General features: G+C 39.4%; 1 protein-coding gene across 10 annotated transcripts in view; it reads right to left on the bottom strand.

The window, feature by feature from the left end:
- Nucleotides 1-18,772, bottom strand: part of ARHGEF12 (Rho guanine nucleotide exchange factor 12) — a 151,388-nt gene that overhangs the window by 29,302 nt on the left and 103,314 nt on the right. For 9 of the 10 annotated variants that reach the window (XM_072822386.1, XM_072822389.1, XM_072822387.1 and 6 more), the window contains 10 exons: nt 17,723-17,815; nt 15,644-15,754; nt 15,265-15,363; nt 9,936-9,978; nt 9,340-9,445; nt 8,752-8,889; nt 8,224-8,256; nt 7,596-7,710; nt 6,802-6,907; nt 5,229-5,441 (listed from right to left, as the gene is read on the bottom strand). In XM_072822386.1, coding sequence (XP_072678487.1) covers nt 5,229-5,441; nt 6,802-6,907; nt 7,596-7,710; nt 8,224-8,256; nt 8,752-8,889; nt 9,340-9,445; nt 9,936-9,978; nt 15,265-15,363; nt 15,644-15,754; nt 17,723-17,815 — 1,057 coding nt within the window. The remainder of the gene's footprint in view (nt 1-5,228; nt 5,442-6,801; nt 6,908-7,595; nt 7,711-8,223; nt 8,257-8,751; nt 8,890-9,339; nt 9,446-9,935; nt 9,979-15,264; nt 15,364-15,643; nt 15,755-17,722; nt 17,816-18,772) is intronic. The other variant, XM_072822382.1, reaches the window with a different exon arrangement.

Genomic DNA, 18,772 nt, shown 5'->3' with positions numbered 1-18,772 from the left:
TGAAAATGTCTTTATACCCTTCTTCACGTCTGATGGGTAATTTGGATGGACATAGAATTCTAAGTTCAATAATTTTTTTATAGTAAGTTGCAAGGCCTGATTCCCATGTAATCTAGCCCCTGGTGTGATCATGAGAAATGTGATGCAGCATAATCCTCATTTTCCTTCCCCTCAAAGCTTTTGGGACTTGATCTCTGGTGTACAGAAATTTTTAGAGACATTCTAGGTATGGTTCTTGTTGTTACTTTTCTTACTGATATTAATTCATCATAGGTGGTTCCCAGCGAACTCTGTCTGAAGACAAGTCTTTTTCCCTTTGAGATGGTCTCTTCTATCATTTCTCCAATTGCCTCGCCTCTTATTTCTCCTGCTGATGTTTCGTCAAAGAAGAGAGAGACGTTGGACCTCTCAAGTGGCTCTCTACGTAATTCCTGTCTCTCTGATTTCTATCTCTCAACATTTCTGATATACATTCTGAAATATTTCCTTGACTTTATTTTTAGGGACTTTTTTTTTTTTTAAACTCTTGGCAGCTGTGGTGGTTTGAAAATATGTGCACAAATTCTTTGCTACTCCTCCCTCCCTTCTGGGGGTGGAGCCTAACTCCTTCCTGCTTGAGTGTGAGCTCGATTTAGGGGCTGGCTTTAACTTGCTGAAATGACAATGTGTGACCACAGAGACTAAGTCATTAAAGATAGGGGGGCTCCTTTCTTGTGCTCTCTTTTGGATCACTTAGGGGAAAGTTAGCTACCATGTCATGAACACTCATGCTGTTCTGTGGAGAAGCCCATGTGGTGAGGAGCCAAGGCCTCCAGCAAGGAGCATAGGCCCAAGGCCACCAGCTACCAGTGTGAGTGCAGATGCATGTGTCTGGCCCCAGCTAAACTTTCAGATGGCTGATTGACATCTTGACTGCCACTACAGGAAATAGAATTGCCCAGCTAAGCTGCTCTCAAGTTCCTCACCAAAAATGTGACATAATAAATATGTTTTGTGTGAAGCTATGAAGTTTTAAGGTAGTTTATCACAGTAGTTATTGTATTCTATGTAATAGTTATATTATTATTTTTAAACATTTTATTTATTCACTAATGAGAGACACAGAGAGAGAGAGAGAGAGAGAGTGGCAGAGACACAGGCAGAGGGAGAAGCAGGCTCCATGCAGGGAGCCCAACGTGGGACTCAATCCCGGTCTCAAGGATCATGCCCTGGGCGAAAGGAGGTGCTAAATCACTGAGCCACCCGGGCTGCCCAGCATTATTATTCTTGTTTTATAAGTGTAATAACTTTTAAAATTTCCCCAAGCATACTAACTTAGAGGTATTTTTTTAAGTTTTTGTCTTTTACCTAAATTATTGTTTTCGGCCAGGGGCAGTTTTTTTAAAATTTTTTTTATAAATTTATTTTTTATTGATGTTCAATTTGCCAAGATATAGAATAACACCCAGTGCTCATCCCATTAAGTGCCCCCCCCCCAGTGCCCGTCACCCAGTCATCTCCACCCCCCGCCCACCTCCCCTTCCACTACCCCTAGTTTGTTTCCCAGAGTTAGGAGTCTTTCATGTTCTGTCTCCTCCCTGATATTTCCCACTCATTTTTTACTCCTTTCCCCTTTATTCCCTTTCACTATTTTTATATTCCCCAAATGAATGAGACCATATAATGTTTGTCCTTCTCCGATTGACTTATTTCATTCAGCATAATAGCCTCCAGTTCCATCTACAATGAAGCAAATGGTGGGTATTTGTCGTTTCTAATGGCTGAGTAATATTCCATTGTATACATAGACTACATCTTCTTTATCCATTCATCTTTCGATGGACACCGAGGCTCCTTCCACAGTTTGGCTATTGTGGACATTGCTGCTATAAACATTGGTGTGCAGGTGTCCCGGCATTTCATTGCATCTGTATCTTTGGGGTAAATCCCCAGCAGTGCAATTGCTGGGTCGTAGGGCAGATCTATTTTTAACTCTTTGAGGAACCTCTACACAGTTTTCCAGAGTGGCTGCGTCAGTTCACATTCCCACCAACAGTGCAAGAGGGTTCCCCTTTCTCCACATCCTCTCCAACATTTGTGGTTTCCTGCCTTGTTAATTTTCCCCATTCTCACTGGTGTGAGGTGGTATCTCACTGTGGTTTTGATTTGTATTTCCCTGATGACAAGTGATGCAGAGCATTTTCTCATGTGCTTGTTGGCCATGTCTATGTCTTTCTCTGTGAGATTTCTGTTCATGTCTTTTGCCCATTTCATGATTGGATTGTTTGTTTCTTTGCTGTTGAGTTTAAGAAGTTCTTTATACATCTTGGAAACTAGCCCTTTATCTGATACGTCATTTGCAAATATCTTCTCCCATTCTGTAGGTTGTCTTTTAGTTTTGTTGACTGTATCTTTTGCTGTGCAAAAGCTTCTTATCTTGATGAAGTCCCAATAGTTCATTTTTGCTTTTGTTTCTCTTGCCTTCGTGGATGTATCTTGCAAGAAGTTACTGTGGCCAAGTTCAAAAAGGGGGTTGCCTGCGTTCTCCTCTAGGATTTTGATGGAATCTTGTCTCACATTTAGATCTTTCATCCATTTTGAGTTTGTCTTTGTGTATGGTATGGCACAAGAGAGTGGTCTAGTTTCATTCTTCTGCATGTGGATGTCCAATTTTCCCAGCACCATTTATTGAAGAGTGTCTTTTTTCCAGTGGATAATCTTTGCTCCTTTGTCGAATATTAGTTGACCATAAAGCTGAGGGTCCACTTCTGGATTCTCTAATCTGTTCCATTGATCTATGTGTCTGTTTTTGTGCCAGTACCACACTGTCTTGATGACCACCGCTTTGTAGTACAACCTGAAATCTGGCATTGTGATGCCCCCAGCTATGGTTTTCTTTTTTAAAATTCCCCTGGCTATTTGGGGTCTTTTCTGATTCCACACAAATCTTGGGCAGCCCGGGTGGCTCAGCAGTTTAGTGCTGCCGTCAGCCCAGGGCGTGATCCTGGGGACCCGGGATCAAGTCCCACATGGGGCTCCCTGCATGGAGCCTGCTTCTTCCTCTGCCTATGTCTCTGTCTCTCTCTCTCCCTGTGTCTCTCATGAATGAATAAATGATTTAAAAAAAAAAAAAAACTGATTCCACACAAATCTTAAAATAATTTGTTCCAACTCTCTGAAGAAAGTCCATAGTATTTTGATAGGGATTGCATTAAACGTGTAAATTGCAGGGACAGTTTTTATGTTTATTTTGTATTCTCTTTTTTATGTCATTGATATAGTTGGCATTATGTATTATCTTAGGACTTGGTTCTAACAAGGAAATTTTACCAAGAATGAGTAATACTATTCATATTTGAGAATGCAGGGCTGGGTAGCTGCTGTGGCTTTCCTTTACAGCCATACGGATGTAAGCCCATTGTAGCTGGGAGCTCCCTGGGCAGAGTGAGACCCTGGCATGTTTACACTCAGGTTTTAGGCTCCCAATGTTAGAACTCCACAGCACTAATATTACAGAGGACTTACCTTGCCCTACATAATTCAACTTTTCTAAGAGAACACACTCATTTTCTTCTGGTGTATACAACATGCGGCTCATATTTTACAATGCAAGGACCAGAAACTGCTGACATCATTGTTTTGATTATAGACCTCCAATTAATTCATTATTTTCAGCTTTACTTCTTACTCATGCACTCCATAAGACATGCCAACTCTGAGCCCAACATCTCTCCAAAGTTTCCAACAGGCAGCCTGGCTCCCACCTGGGCCTCCTTGAATACATTATAGACTCCAGCTTCCTCTATGATGTTTTATCCCTCAAATCACTCTTGTCCACTTTTAATCTCCCCCAAATTTGGTAAAATATCTTACTTGTTAATATCTTCCCTTCCTCTACTTCCCTTCTCTTCATGTTTTTTATTTAGTTGTTACTGGTTACCTATCTGCCATGTTTTTATTTCAATGTGAGCTGGGAGCCATGAATTCGTACATCTACTCAACTCAACGTCTTCAGAATTCCATATAAGGCAAACCTCCAGATTTTTCTATGCATGTCACCCCTCCTGCTTTGTCTCAAATCCATGCTTCCTTGCCCCCCACCCCGTTCTGCTACAGCCCTCTCAAATGGAGACAGATGTTTCCATTATATAATACATACTTCAGTGTGGAGATGAGACAAATAGATACCCTTGTTCCTCAACACTACTTTTAGACCACTATCTTGCCTTCTTAGAGAAATCCCTTTCTGCACTGAGGCTCTCCCTCTTTATGACAATCATCTAGTAGTACTGAACCTTCGGCTGCTGGTGCCGTTTTCATCTCTTTGCTGCTATCACAAGGGGTGACCTCAAACCCCAGGGATGTTAAGGTATTCCAACTCTTGGCTTCTTGGCTCCTTACTTTCTTCATCTCTAGTAATTTCCCCTCTGCCACTCCAGTGACAAGTCCCACAGCTTTATCCTTGACCTTGTCATACCAGAAATTGAACTGCTTCCAAAATCACTAATACAGATAGGCATTCCCTTCTCCAAATACAGCACCAATTCTCTTATCTTACTTGCTTAAGAAACCCATTATAACAAGCATGAAGAAATATGGTCACAAGCTTTCTTCCCCAATGATCTACAATTACTTCACATCTTTCTCTACTCTTTAAGGCCTCTTGGCCTTCTTGCTCAGCTAATAATCTTGCCCTCACACACACTCTGGCTCTCATCTCTGCTCTCCTTCTCAAAACCTTGTCCTACTAGTTATAGACAGTTATTTCCTGCATCTTCAACCTCTTCCTCTCAACTAGCTTCCCTTTAGTATTAAAAAAAAAAAAATCTCCAGTAACTCAGATTTTTAAAAAAAGTCTTTTTTAGACTCCTCCCACATCTGCCCCTAGCTACTAAGTCCCCTCAACACGCCTTTTACCCTTTCATTACTAGATCTGGCACAATTTGAATTTTTATTTATGTGACTATTTTTATTTATGAGACTAAGTGGCACAGGGCAAGAATCTATGTATAATTATTGTGTGCTAACATCTGATACAAAGCAAATGTCTGACAGCTCAGTCAGTATTTCTGAATTGACAAGAACTCAAAATGAGCATTCAGCATGGATTTATCACTTGTAGAACATTAAAATGTTAAAATGAAATTGGATTCAGTCTTGGTTAAAACAATATGCCACTCTATTTCTTACTTAGTGGGACTGAAAATCTCAATACTTAGTTACTAAATCGAACTATAGCACCGGCTTACCTGTATCATTCTCCTTCCCTCCTTCCTGGGAAAGAGTGGCCCCAGCAGCCACAGAGGACATGGGATTGGCTGGCAGGTATCCGACCTCTGTTCCTTCGCCTGCTAATGCACTCTGGCGCAACTTGGCAGGGTCCTGAGGCTCAGGACTCACAGAAGAAGGTGTGGATAAGTGCTTCGGGTGGCGCTGCTTCTGTAGTTCCATGGCTCTGCCAACTGAACAGAAAGCAATGGTTAACAATTTATGTTGCAAAAAGGCTTAAAAAAAAAAAGATGATGCAAAGGATTTAAAAAAAGATGTCTGGAACATGGTGGACCCTAGAAAAATATCTATGAATTGTTACAGAGTGAGGAATAGATAGATAGGAAAAAATGGCAGAAGGAAGAAAAGAGAGTGAAAGGAAGGATGAAAAGAAAAGAAAGGGAAGAGGGAGGAAGAGAGAGAGGAGGGAGAGAAAGAGATGAAGGCAGGTGGAGGAGGGCTGGAGAGAAGGAAGAAGAAGATGGAAGATGAGGGGGAATGACGGGAGGGAGAAAAGGACAGGAGAGCAATGGCAGGAATACTGAGAGAGGAAGACAGAGGCACACAGAACTATGCTTACTTGTGAGAGTGAGAATGAAGCCTGTTATTCCTGGGAGCTCATGGCCCCCCACCCCTCCCCGATACTCGCAGCTTCATTCTTACATTGTGCCTCAGAGACTACAGAAACTGCTGGCAGCCAGCTCACCACTCCTGCTCAGGTCAGTAACTATAAGAAGTCAAAACACACTCATGTCCTCAGTTGTCATCATCGCCCAGAAGCACTGCACTCCCTCACACAGCTCTGGATAAACCTAATCTTCAAATTCTTCCTTCTCTTATTCCTCAATTCCTCTTCTACATCCCTTGGAACTCATGGTCAGCATCTGTGAAATACTCCATTCTCTTCAACCTCTTCTCTTTGAATTTCCTTCATCTTCTCAGTGTTTCTTGAGCAAGGGGCACCACTGGTGTCTGAGAATTTCGCACTGTACCACAATCCCACCCCTACTCCAGCCTGGCCAATGATTTCAAATGTAGAGCTGCCCAGTTGAAGACCAGTACATAACCTGATTTCCCTGGCTGAGCTTCCATCCTCCCTATTTTTCCCCCAGATCAGTGGCCTGATCTCTCTCTCTATTGGGCCCAAGGGTGGAGGGAGGTCAGGAAATAAAGCACAATGGAGAGGTGGAGAAACTGCAGAAGTATGGTGAGTAATATGTGTATGAAAAGATTAAACAAAGAATGGTGGAGAAATCCAGGCACATTTAGTTTTTTTAATTTAACAGATGTTGGATGCAAACAAAAATCAGAACAGGTAAGTAAATTACGTTATGGACAACTGCTGGGATAATGCCATTAAAGAAGATGTTTAAGATAATTATAGAGCCACATGGGGGTAGTTGGTTCAGAAGTAACCTTGAAATAAAGGCACAATGGAAGCTCAATGGAATCATTTCAGGAACACCTTTGTCCAGCAATTCATTCTAGCTAAGTGAGCCTCTGAGGGAAGATGGTGGGAGCTGGTGAGAAGGCTGCTTTTCCGACTTAACATACTTGCACTGTTGTCGTGACGGCTTGGTCTCCTTGGGGGTCCCAGGATGCTGGGGAATCCTCTGCGCTTTCCTTTTTCTTCGCCTTCTCGATCTTTCTTCATACTCTGCTAGAGTTGAGGTACAATCAGAGAGGTTAGGAGATAGATAACAGAGTAGACTTCTTTTGTGGCTTTCAAACACAGAAAGGCAATTCTAATGGTCAGCTGAGAGAATTGGTTAAATGGGAGTGAAGGACACACACACAGAGCACTTGATAGAGGGCGGCATGTGGTACTGTGCACACATCAAATGCAAGGTGTCTTTTCAACCCCTTTAAAGCTGGCATTTTTGGAAAACAAAGGTAATTTTAGGACACATTTACTGGGACCTTGTGCCAAGCAGTTCATCCAACTACTGAACGAGTACTTAATAAGCTCTTAATGTGTGAGGGCAAAGTGCTAAAAGCTGGGGATACAATGAGGGAGGCCCTTGCCCTCACAGAGCTTCAGAGTCTAACAAAAACTAAAGAGAAACATACATAATTACAACCATGACAGGGGTCATAAAAGGAAAGACAAGGCTGTTGGGATGGCACTCTCTATATAAACTGCTATCTGCACTCCTCACTGTCTCATCCTTGCTTTACATGCTTGGATTTCTCGCTAGATTTCTGAGCTTCCTGAGAGGAGGGGCCATATCATACACCTATTAGCATGCCTAGTACCAACCTGCTGGAACGGTAAGTACCAAGAAGGACACCACTGCAACCTGTGGAAAGAAGCATGGAGACCCAAACACATTATTACCCAGTTTTACCTTGATTTTTGGAAGGAATCCAATCCGACCCCGCTTGTGCTCCAAATTTCGAGGTTCTTTCACTTTTACCCCCAAATGCTTCATGTACATTAGGATAACATACTGCATTGTTGAACTGGAGGAGAAAAATTAAATAAAATAAGAATTCTACGAAGGGGGACTCCTGGATGGCTCAGCGGTTGAGCATCTGCCTCTGGCTCAGGGTATGATCCTGGAGTTCTGGGACTGAGTCCCACACTGGGCTCCCTATGAGGAGCCTGCTTCTCCTTCTCCCTATGTCTCTGCCTCTCTCTCTGTGTCTCTCATAAACAAATAAATAAAATCTTAAAAAAAGAATTCTGAGAAGGGAGGGTAGGTAGAATAAAGATATCAAATGGCTTCAAAAACCCCAATGCTGGAATCCTTAGAAATCATTCATCAAGGAAAAACTAAGGAAGAATCTATTTGTTGCAAATAGAAAAAGATTCTACTCAAGATGCGAGGATATTAGTCAAGTAAAATTGAGGCCACCAGAGGGAGACAGTCTGAATTTTGAAGTTAAAAGAGAGAAATCCTATTTAGGACTGACAGGAAAAAAGTTTCTTTTTTTCATCAAATTCTAGGGGAAAAAAAACCCCAGTTATATTACCTCTTATCTTCTTCCACAGGCTGAGCAGTCATCCTAAAAATAAAAATATTTCAAAATTAAATACTGTCATATAATGAAAGAGATGCTACTCACTCAGACAACACCTGAAACAACAGAGCAGAGCTAGATGCTTTGGGCCACCCTCAATCTTTGTCACCTGGCATAAAATACCAAAAAAAATGCAAACCCCTCAAGGGACCATATGCTTTCCTCACTCATGTCATCAATCGTCAATATTTTCTGGCATGAGATCATTTCAAAGCCGATGAACTGAGACCACTGAAAGTGCTCAACCTGTTTTTCATCAGTTAGAAATTTTATAGTCACTCATTTTACCAATACCCAGAAAAAGAAACACAAGAGCTTTGCTAAAACATCAGCAAAACTGAAAAATTAAACCATTAAAACCCAAATACATAGCTCCACATATGCAATCTGCCACCCCTTCTAAATTTGTTCAAGGTGTGCATGAAGCATAATGAGCATCTCCAGAGAGAGGGTATGTCTACATATACTTCTGTTACTTACAACACTTCTTCGATTTTGGCAACAATCTGTTCTGCACATGCCCGTTCCTTCTCCAAAGTTACCCGGTCCTTGTCTCGCTCTGCGTCGAGTTTAGTCAGCTCGCTTTCAGCCAAGGTCAGTCCCATGCTACGCTTCTGCCTAAAGGGAACAGGACAACTTCCTGAGATAGCCCAGAGAAGCACTATCTCCCTCTGGAAATCCTTCATCAGACTTTCCATAGCTAAGAGTTTCTAGCAACAGGTAAAATGTCAGTTTTCTATTTTGGGGCCCCTGTCACCTAGGACACCGGAGGAAAAGAATTCTAGAGGTGATCGCTCAACAGGACACATCCTGACGGAGCACACTTAGCCTAGAAGAACAGTGGGTTCAGTGAGTCCTGGAAGCGTATGGAATGGGGACTACAGACTCAGTACACACCAACTCTGACTCCAGGTGCACATTTTTTTTTTTTTTTTTTGCTCATTATGTTTTAATCACAGTGATAAAGACCGTACTCTGAGCCAAGGACTTAACGTGTAAACTTTTGCTACCTAAAAAGAAGATTAATTCAGAATAACCACATCAGCTTCTATCACCCAGCAAGCTTACCGAAAATCCTCCAAGTGCCTCTGAACTTCTGGGTGGACTCTTTCCTGCATTGTTTGGATATAGTGGCGGTGTAGATCCTCAGGTATAAGCTCAGGTCTCCTTTTTTCTGCATCACGGAAAGGCAAAGAGTTATGTGATTTTAAAGGTACGTTCTGGGAGTGCCTGGGTGGCTCAGTTAAGTGTCTGCCTTCAGCTCAGGTCATGATCCTGGGGTCCTGGGATTGAGTCTCACATCGGGCTCTCTGCTCAACAGGGAGTCTGCTTCTTCTCCCTCTGTCCCTCCCTCTGTTCATGCTTGGTCTCTCACTTTCTCTCAAGTAAATATATAAGTCTTAAGGGTATGTTCTGTGTGTTGTAACTGGCAATATATCAATGCTATTTGGTGAGAACTCAAAGTAGAGCAAGAGAAGGTCTTCAATGCATTTACGTATTCTACTTCACATCGCAGATTTCATATACTATATTTTAAATGTATTACAGACTCTCTTTCCATTGTGATTGAGATGCCCTACTAGCCGTCATGTGATAGATAACACCTTTAGAGCTGAGCTGAGCTGAGCTACGGATTCTCCAGGATACGGATGCTCCAGACTTACCTAGATCTACTGATATTTCATCAGGCACAGAAACTTTCAGGTGCTAAAACAAAAATGCAAACAGAAAGTCACACAACACTAAGCACTCTTAGAGATATATATATAAGAATTCATATAAAGTGAAGAGATGCAACTTGGATAGCTATTTTTATAATCACATTCAGGGATAAGCTCACCTACCCCATCCAAATGTCACAGCTGTGGATAGTCTCACTGTTTAAACTTGAAAATAAGCCCTTTCCCCAAGGATCACACTATCGGGGAAATATCTGTAGTTTGGTTAATATACTCAGTTATACATCATTTGAAATCAATATAGCTAAAATCTAAACAGTGTGTATATTATATGGAAAACTTTGTCATATACAACCACGATTTTTTTTTTTTTTTGCTGTATTTGAGACCATAGATCATATATTGCTGGTAATTTCCTATGTAAAGTTAAAGGACCCTCATGACATTCACGCCTCAGTGAGAAGGTATTGGATGTCAATGTTGAGGCTTTGGAGTATTAGACCTCCAATAACTATCTGTAGTTTTTACTATTGAGCCAACGAAGATAACTGTGTCATAATTAACTTCTTCTTAGCTAGGATTTTCCCCATAATAACTGCAGTTTCTTGTCCCATTATCATATAACTGTGTTTTCCGTCTCACCATCTGGGAAATTTTCCATTTAGAGAAACTATCTTAACCTCTTCATGCTTACTTTGTATTATATACTTACTTAAGTCATCTACTTCCAGAATTTAAACAATTCCTTTAAGATCTAAAGCTTTATATTAAAAAGTCATTGGTGAAAATTATGAGATCTCCAATATTCATCAGAACAATGAAATAGATTTCAAAGCTTTCTCTTTAACTGAAGTTGCCACACAGTAGCTCAAATCAACTGTCCTAGAAGTCCTGCCAGCACAAATGCAAAAAAAGATTTACATGCTCATTTCTGTATTTATATGAAATTAATATCACCAGTGGTATTAAAGAATCATTAGCAAATAAATTTAGCAGGGTTCTTATACTCTAATGTTGATAAATTTAATACAGATCATGAGCAGCAAAATAAAGATTTGACTTAGTTTGAAGCTATTAAGAAATGTGAAATTAATTTCGAGATTTACCTGAAATAAATGAAGTAAATCAAAAAGATATATGCACCTCTCTGTTCATTGCAGCATTATTTACAATAGCCAAGATATGGAAGCAGCCTAAGTGTCCATCAACAGATGAATGAATAAAGAAGATGTGGTAAATATACATAATGGAATATTACTTGGCCATAAAAAAAGAATGACAACTAGCCACCCATGACAACATGGATGGACCAAGTGGGAATTGTGCTAAGGAAAATGGTTCAGAGAGAGAAGATAAATACCATATGATTTCACTTATATGGGAAATATAAAAAACTAAAACCTATGAGCAAACACACAAAAAAAATAGAAATGGATTCATAAATACAGAGTGGACTGATGGCTGCCAGAGGGTAAATGGGGTGGAGAATGGGTGAAATGAGTGGTGGTGATTAAGAGGCACAAACTTGCAATCATAAAATAAGTAAGTCACAAAGTACAACATCCATTCCTGATAAAAACTCTTGACAAGGCAGATCTAGAGGGAACATATATCAACATAATAAAGCCCATATTTGAAAAACCCACAGCTAACATCAAACTCAATGGGAAAAAACAGAGTTTTCCCCCTAAGGTCAGGAACAAGACAAGGATGTCCACTCTCACGACTTCTATTCAACTAAGTTCTGAAGTCCTAGCCACAGAAAGCAGACAACAAAAAGAAGAGGCACCCAGATTGTTAAGGAAGAGGTAAAACTTTTACTATTTACAGATGACATGAACCATATAGAGAAAACCTAAAAGATTCCACCAAAAGCCGGCTGGAACTGACAAACGAATTCAGTAAAGTTGCAAGATACAAAATCAACATACAGAGATGTATTACATTTCTATACACTAATAATGAAGCAACTGAAAGAGAAATTAAGAAAACAATCCCATTTGTAACTGCACTACAAATATTAAGATATCTAGGAATAAACCTAACCAAAGAGGTGAAAGACGTGTACTCTGATAAAGGAAACTGAAGATGACACAAAGAAATAGAATTTCATTCTCAAAGATTAGAAGAACAAATATTATTAAAATGTCTATATTACCCAAAGCAAAGTACACATCAACACAATCCCTATCAAAACAGCAACAGCATTTTTTACAGAACTAGAACAAACAATTCTAAAATTTTTAAGGAACCACAAAGATCTTGAATAGCCAAAGTAACCTTGAAAAAGAAAAGCAAAACTGGTGGCATCACAATTCTGGACTTCAAGTTCTATTATAAACCTGTAGTGATCAGTACAATATGGTACTGACACAAAACAGACACATAGATCAATGGAACAGAACAGAAAACCCAGAAATAAATCTACAACTATACAGTCAACTAATCTTTAACAAAGCAAGAAAGAATATCCAATGGGAAAAGGAAAATTTCTCCAATAAATAGTGTTGGGAAAACTGGACAGCTACATGCAAAAGAATGAAACTGGACCACTTTCTTACACCATACACAAAAATAAATTCAAACCATTTTAAAGATCTAAATGTGAGACCTGAAGTCATATAAATACTGTGAGAACACAGGCAGTAACCTCTTGACATTGGCTGTAGCAACTTTTTTCTAGATACATCTCCTGAGGCAAGGGAAACAAAAACAAAAATAAACTACTAAGGCCATATCAAAATAAAAAGCTTCTGCACAGTGGTGGAAATGACAAAACTAAAAGGCAATTATGGAATGGGAGAGGATATCTGCAAATGACATACCCAATGGAGGATTAGTATCCAAAATATATAAAGAACTTACAAAACTCAACACCCAAAAAACAAATAATCTAATTTGAAAATGGGCAAAAGACATGAACAGACATTTCTCCAAAGATCTACAGATGGCCAACAAACACATGAAAAGATGCTCATCCTAACCTACATCAAGGAAATGCAAACCAAAACCACAGTGAGACACCACCTCACATCTGTCAGAACGGCTAAAATCAACAACGCAAGAAACAACAGGCATTGGCAAGGATGTAGAGAAAAAGGAGAAAAAGTCCCTCTTGCACTGTGGAATGCAAACTGATACCACCAGTCTGGAAAACAGAATGGAGGTTCCTCAAAAGTTAAAAATAGAGCTATCTTACTATTCAGCAGTTGCACTACTGGGTATTTACCCAAAGAATACAAAAACACTAATTCAAGGGGATATATGCCCTTCTATGTTTATAGCAACATTATTTACAATAGCCAAGATATGGAAGCAGCTCAAGTACACTCTGATCGATGAATAAAGAAGATGGCGCATAGTTAGACAATGAAAATTATTTAGCCATAAAGAAGAATGAAATCTTGCCATTTGCAATGACTTGTATGGAGCCAGAGAGTATAATGCTAAGTGAAATAGGTCAGAGAATGTTAGAGAAAGACAAATACCATGATTTCATTCATAAAACAAATGAGCAAAGGGAAAAAAGACAGAGACAAACCAAGAAACAGATTCTTAATTATAGAGAACAAACTGAGAGTTACCAGAGGGAGTGGGGTGGGATTTGGATCAAATAGGAGATACAAGGAGTGCACTTGTTATTAACACTGAGTGATGTATGGAATTGTTGAATTACTATACTATACACTTGAAACTAATAAAACAATGTCAATTGTACTTCAATCTTTAAAAAAGGAAATATAAAATTCAAATATACTTCAACATACTGTCATTTCTTCATGGAAGTAAATTTTCTTAATAAATATAATGTATAATATTTTACACTGGCAGTATTCATAATATCAGCATAATGAGAACCCTAATTAATTCACTCAATAAATACCTGAGTGATCAGTCTGTGCCAGGATCTATTTAGTGTTGTAGAAACAGCAATAAACAGAACAAAAATATCTGCCTTAATGGAAGCTTTAGGGATGCCTGGGTGGCTCAGCGGTTTAGTGCCTGCCTTCTGCCCAGGTCGTGATCCTGGGGTCCCAGAATCGAGTCCCATATCGTGCTCCCTGCAGAGAGCCTGCTTCTCCCCGTGCCTAGGTCTCTGCCTCTCTCTCTGTGTCTCTCATGAATAAATTTTAAAAATCTAAAAAAAAAAAAAAAAAAAAAATGAAAGCTTCACATATAATCTCAGTTCTACAGACAAAAATAACACAGGAAAGGGGACAGACAGTGAAGACATAAAATTTCAAGTAGGGTGCTCAGGGAAGGCCTCACTGAGAAGGTAACTGTATTTCACAATGTGTAGGCATGTAGGTAATATAAAGGAATATAAGAAAATAAAAAAATATAAGGAAAATGGGGCAGGAGCTGGAGGGAGAAGTGGTCTGTTTCAGTGTAAGTCTCTTTTAAGATAGGTAAACTCACAATGTTTGCATGCTAATGTGAATGATTCAGCAGGAAACAAAGAACTGATGGTGCTGGAGAGATGACAGTTGCTTGGATCATGTTGAGCAGGTAGAAGGAAATACACCAACCCAGGTGAAGAGGGCAAGAGTAGGCCTTGGAGAAAAGAAGGCAAGCTAGCTATCCACAGCATCAGGGGAAAGGCAAGAGCGTACAGAATGATGAAGGTGGGGGAAATATTCGGTAGAAGTTCTCTGCAAATACTTCAGATTTCCCACAGAAACTGCAAGAGCCTCAGCTGAGAAAGGGCAGGAGAGGAAGTGAGGTTTCGGGAGAGGAAGGGTGGGGAACAGTCATCAAAGAGGAGTACAACTGTGGAAGGCCCAGGGAGTGGAGCATGATTACGCAGGAAGCATTAAAGGCTGTTACCCTATTGCAAAGCTAAGAATTATAAAACTCATTAGTTTAAAAACCTTACAAAGATTCCTACTGGTAAAATAAAACACTATTATCATTTCTGTAAGATCTTTTCTACCACTTTTTAGTTACCCTTGTGGCTCCAAACTTCAAAGAGGCCAACCCGAGTTCATTATGCAAGTATTATCCTCTGGATCCTCATACATATGTATGTATATCATTTGTGTTCTCTTTGCACTCTCTTGTCCTAATTATGCACATGTATAAACCCAAATATACATATGTACTCCCTAACACCTACTGTGAGAATTCATAGCCTACAACTAATTCAGAAATAATAAAAGTAACAGTCAAGAGTAATCAGTAACTGATTACATACAACACAGATGTCAGAAAGTCCACAACAATAAAGTCCAAAAGCAGGGGAAGACTGGAAGTAGGAGACCAGTAACTCAATGTACTATAGCAAAGATTATATAACGTTAACTTGGTAACTTACTGCAGATCGATCCAGGAAGAACTGATGAAACTCAAGGAAGACGCGACGAGTCTCCTTGGAATTGGTCTGCTTATACAGGTCTGAATACAGATAACAAAGCTGTAGTAGAGGGAGAAATGGATAAGAGAGTAAAAGGGAGAAATCATGAAAAACATCATCTATTAGATGTTCACTGGGCAGGAAAATTTCCAACAAGTAAGCCACCATAAGCAAAGTCCTCATTTCTACACAACCAAGTTTAAAAAAAAAAAATCAACTGTATTTTAATTATCTTATCTATCCTGATATGTTTAGAAACTCATCTTGCAGAAGTGAGAGGTTTTACGGTATAAGAATCAGTGTAAGAACTTTGAACTGGCTAAATGAACAAATACATTACCAGTGTGGCGGGGTCAAACTGTGAGACTACATGGTGTAAGAAAACAGCCAGGTGAGCAGGGCGAGATTTCAGCAGTTCAATGCTCTGGAAACAGCTGCACTGCCCATTGATCTAGGAAAGTGAAGTATGGATACATCAATAACTCCACACCCAGGTGCACAATGTAAGGTAAGCACAGTTAAACACAGCTACCTACACTTCACTTTGACCTACCCTAAAACAACTCAAGATTTCAAAAATTTCACTGAAATTTATTAGTACATGAGCTTATGGGATTTCTTCCCCTGAAAATTAATAACCTCTTGGAAACAGGTTGAAAGAAAGCCCATCTTAGGAGAATGTAAATTTAGAAGATGATGATCGAGGAGCTCAGGTGTCTATAAATCAGGATGCAAAAAACAGCATTAAAAACACTTCTAAAAATGTAAGGGGAGGCTCTCTGCCTAATAATGAAATAGACGTCTTCCTTTCCTTTTGAGCTAATTGCAAAAATAGTGGTATGAAAATGGAGAGGTATAGTTTTAAGCAAGATGACTCTGAGAAGATATTCCCGAACTACACTGAACACAGAAAACTAGGAGTTAAACTTAAGGAAACCTCGAATCACAATTTCCATTTAACTTCTCACATCCAAATAGAGAAGAAAGTTAATCTAAACAAATAACACCAATTCTGCATGATCTCTTTCAGAAAATACAAGAGGAGGGAATGCTTCTCGAGTTATTTTCAGAGGCCGGCATGAAGGGTACCTGAGTAGCTCAGCTGGTTAAGGGTCTGACTCTTGATTTCACCTCAGTGGGGGAGCCCGCTTGGGATTCTCTCTCTCTCTTTCTCTCTCTCTCTCTCTGCCCCTCTCCCCACTTACATGCTCTCTCTCTCTGAATGAGTAAGTAAATAAAATTTAAAAAGGGGGCCACAGCATTACTCAAATACCAAAGACATCATAAAAAAAGAAAATGACAAACCAATATCCCCCATAAAAACCAATGTAAAAATCTTCAACAAAATAATAGCAAACTGAATCTGGAAATATATACAAAAGAAAATACATTATGGCCAATTGTAGTTTATCCCAGGAATGCAAAGCTGGCCAACATGCTAATATCAATGTAATTTACTCTATTTAGAGACTAAATTAAAAAAAAAAAAACAAAACCCACAATCATCTCAATTATTCAACAAAGTTCAATATCCATTCATGATGAAAAATCTCAGCAACCAGAAATAGAAGTAAACTTCGATAACCTAATAAAAAGTAACTACAAAATACCTATAGCTAACATCTCACTTAATGATGAAAGACTAAATATTTTTCTCCTCAAGGTTAGGAATAAGGCAAGAATGTCCTGTCTTAGCACTCCAATTCAACCTCATGGTGGAAGACCTAACCAGTGCAATAAAGGTACAAACAAGAAATAAAAGATAAACAGGGACGCCTGAGTGGCTCAGCAGTTGAGTATCTGCCTTCAGCTCAGGGCGTGATCCCTGGTCGGGGATCAAGTTCCATATTGGGCTTCCTGCGGGGAGTCTGTGTCTGTGTCTCCCTCTGCCTATGTCTCTGCCTCTCTCTCAGCACCTCTCATGAATAAATAAATAAAATCTTTAAAAAAAAGAAATAAAAGATAAACAGATTGAAAACAAGTAAACAAGGAAATAAATTTGGTTGTCTATGTCAAAAATCCCAAAAAGTTATTTTAAAAAGCTCCTAGAAGTGGTAAATGAGTTTATTAGTAAGACCATGGGATACAAGGACAAGAATCATGCCACTCACATTTCTATACACCATCAATAAACAACTGGAATTTTAAATAAAAAAATATATATTTACAATTATATTTCCATCTCCCAAATTGAAGTACTTAAGTGTAAATCAATCACTTATCAGCTTTAAAGGCAAAGCCATTTCTTCTGGTCAAAGCTAAACAATCCAAGCAATTAAACAATCTCAGTTCTAGGACACAGCTTTAAATCTTTACAAATATAATCCCAGTCTCCAAAAAGCATTTATTTTTTTGCAACAAAATTGAACACGTTGAAAAATTAATAATCCGTGTTTTAGAAAAAAATGTCATCACCTACCTGTTCATGTTCAGTACCGAAATCATCATCCTCTGCTCCAATAATATGAGCTGCTATACGGGGAGAGGGGCTCCCAAAGAGAGACTGGGTATCCTGGTAACATGCAGAGAAAAGGAATAGAAATTAGCTCTTGGTCAAATTCACAGAATGAAGCCAAATCATCAAAAATAAATGGTTCACTAGGGATGCCTGGGTGGCTCAGTGTTGAGCGTCTGCCTTTGGCTCAGGTCGTGATCCTGGGGTCCTGGAATCAGGTTGTGATCCCAGGTCCTGGAATCAAGTCCCGCATCAGGCTCCCCACAGGGAGCCTGCTTCTCCCTCTGCCTATATCTCTGCTTCTCTATGTGTCTCTCATGAATAAATAAATAAAAGCTTTCCAAAAAAAAAAAAGAAAGAAAGAAATTGTTCACTAAAAGATTCCGTTTTATTTTCTTTTAGTGATTTTCAAAGAAGTGGTTCTCAAATTTTCAAAGCAATCAACTGCTTTAGCAAAGAAAAGCACAACAGTATCAACTGTTTCTCGGGAAGAAAAAAAATTTCCTCTGGAAATAATTAACACCTTTTGCTCACTATACTCTTGGATATCTGATTCTAATCACTCTGTGTGTACTCCATTCATTTCATATAAACCTTGTCATAGACAGATAGTTGGCTTATGTAAACAATTACAATTCTAAAGAGCTAGAGTAAGAAAAGTAAATGAAGACAACAGAACAAAGGAAAAATGAGAGCAGAAATGATAAGACAAGTGAGGAGAGAGGTTAATACAAAGACTTCTATTAACATCGCATAACTGAAAGCTGTCCCTTAACCCTGTTTTTTCATTTTCAATTCATTTTCGTAAGTGCATAATGCAGGGTTTTTCAACCCTGGTACTGCTGACATTTGGGGCCGGATAATTCTTTGTTGTGGGGGCTGTCCTATGCATTGTACGATGTTGAGCAGCATCCTGGGCGTCCACCCACCCACTACATGCCAGCGGCAGCCTCCCAGTCATGACGATCAAAAATGTTTCCATACACTGCCAAATGTTCCCTGAGGGACAAAATC

This window comes from Canis lupus, chromosome 3 (assembly GCF_048164855.1).
Source record: "Canis lupus baileyi chromosome 3, mCanLup2.hap1, whole genome shotgun sequence".
Lineage (NCBI taxonomy): Eukaryota > Metazoa > Chordata > Mammalia > Carnivora > Canidae > Canis > Canis lupus.
Note: the sequence above shows the minus strand (reverse complement) of the source record. Positions and strands in the feature narration are given on the sequence as shown.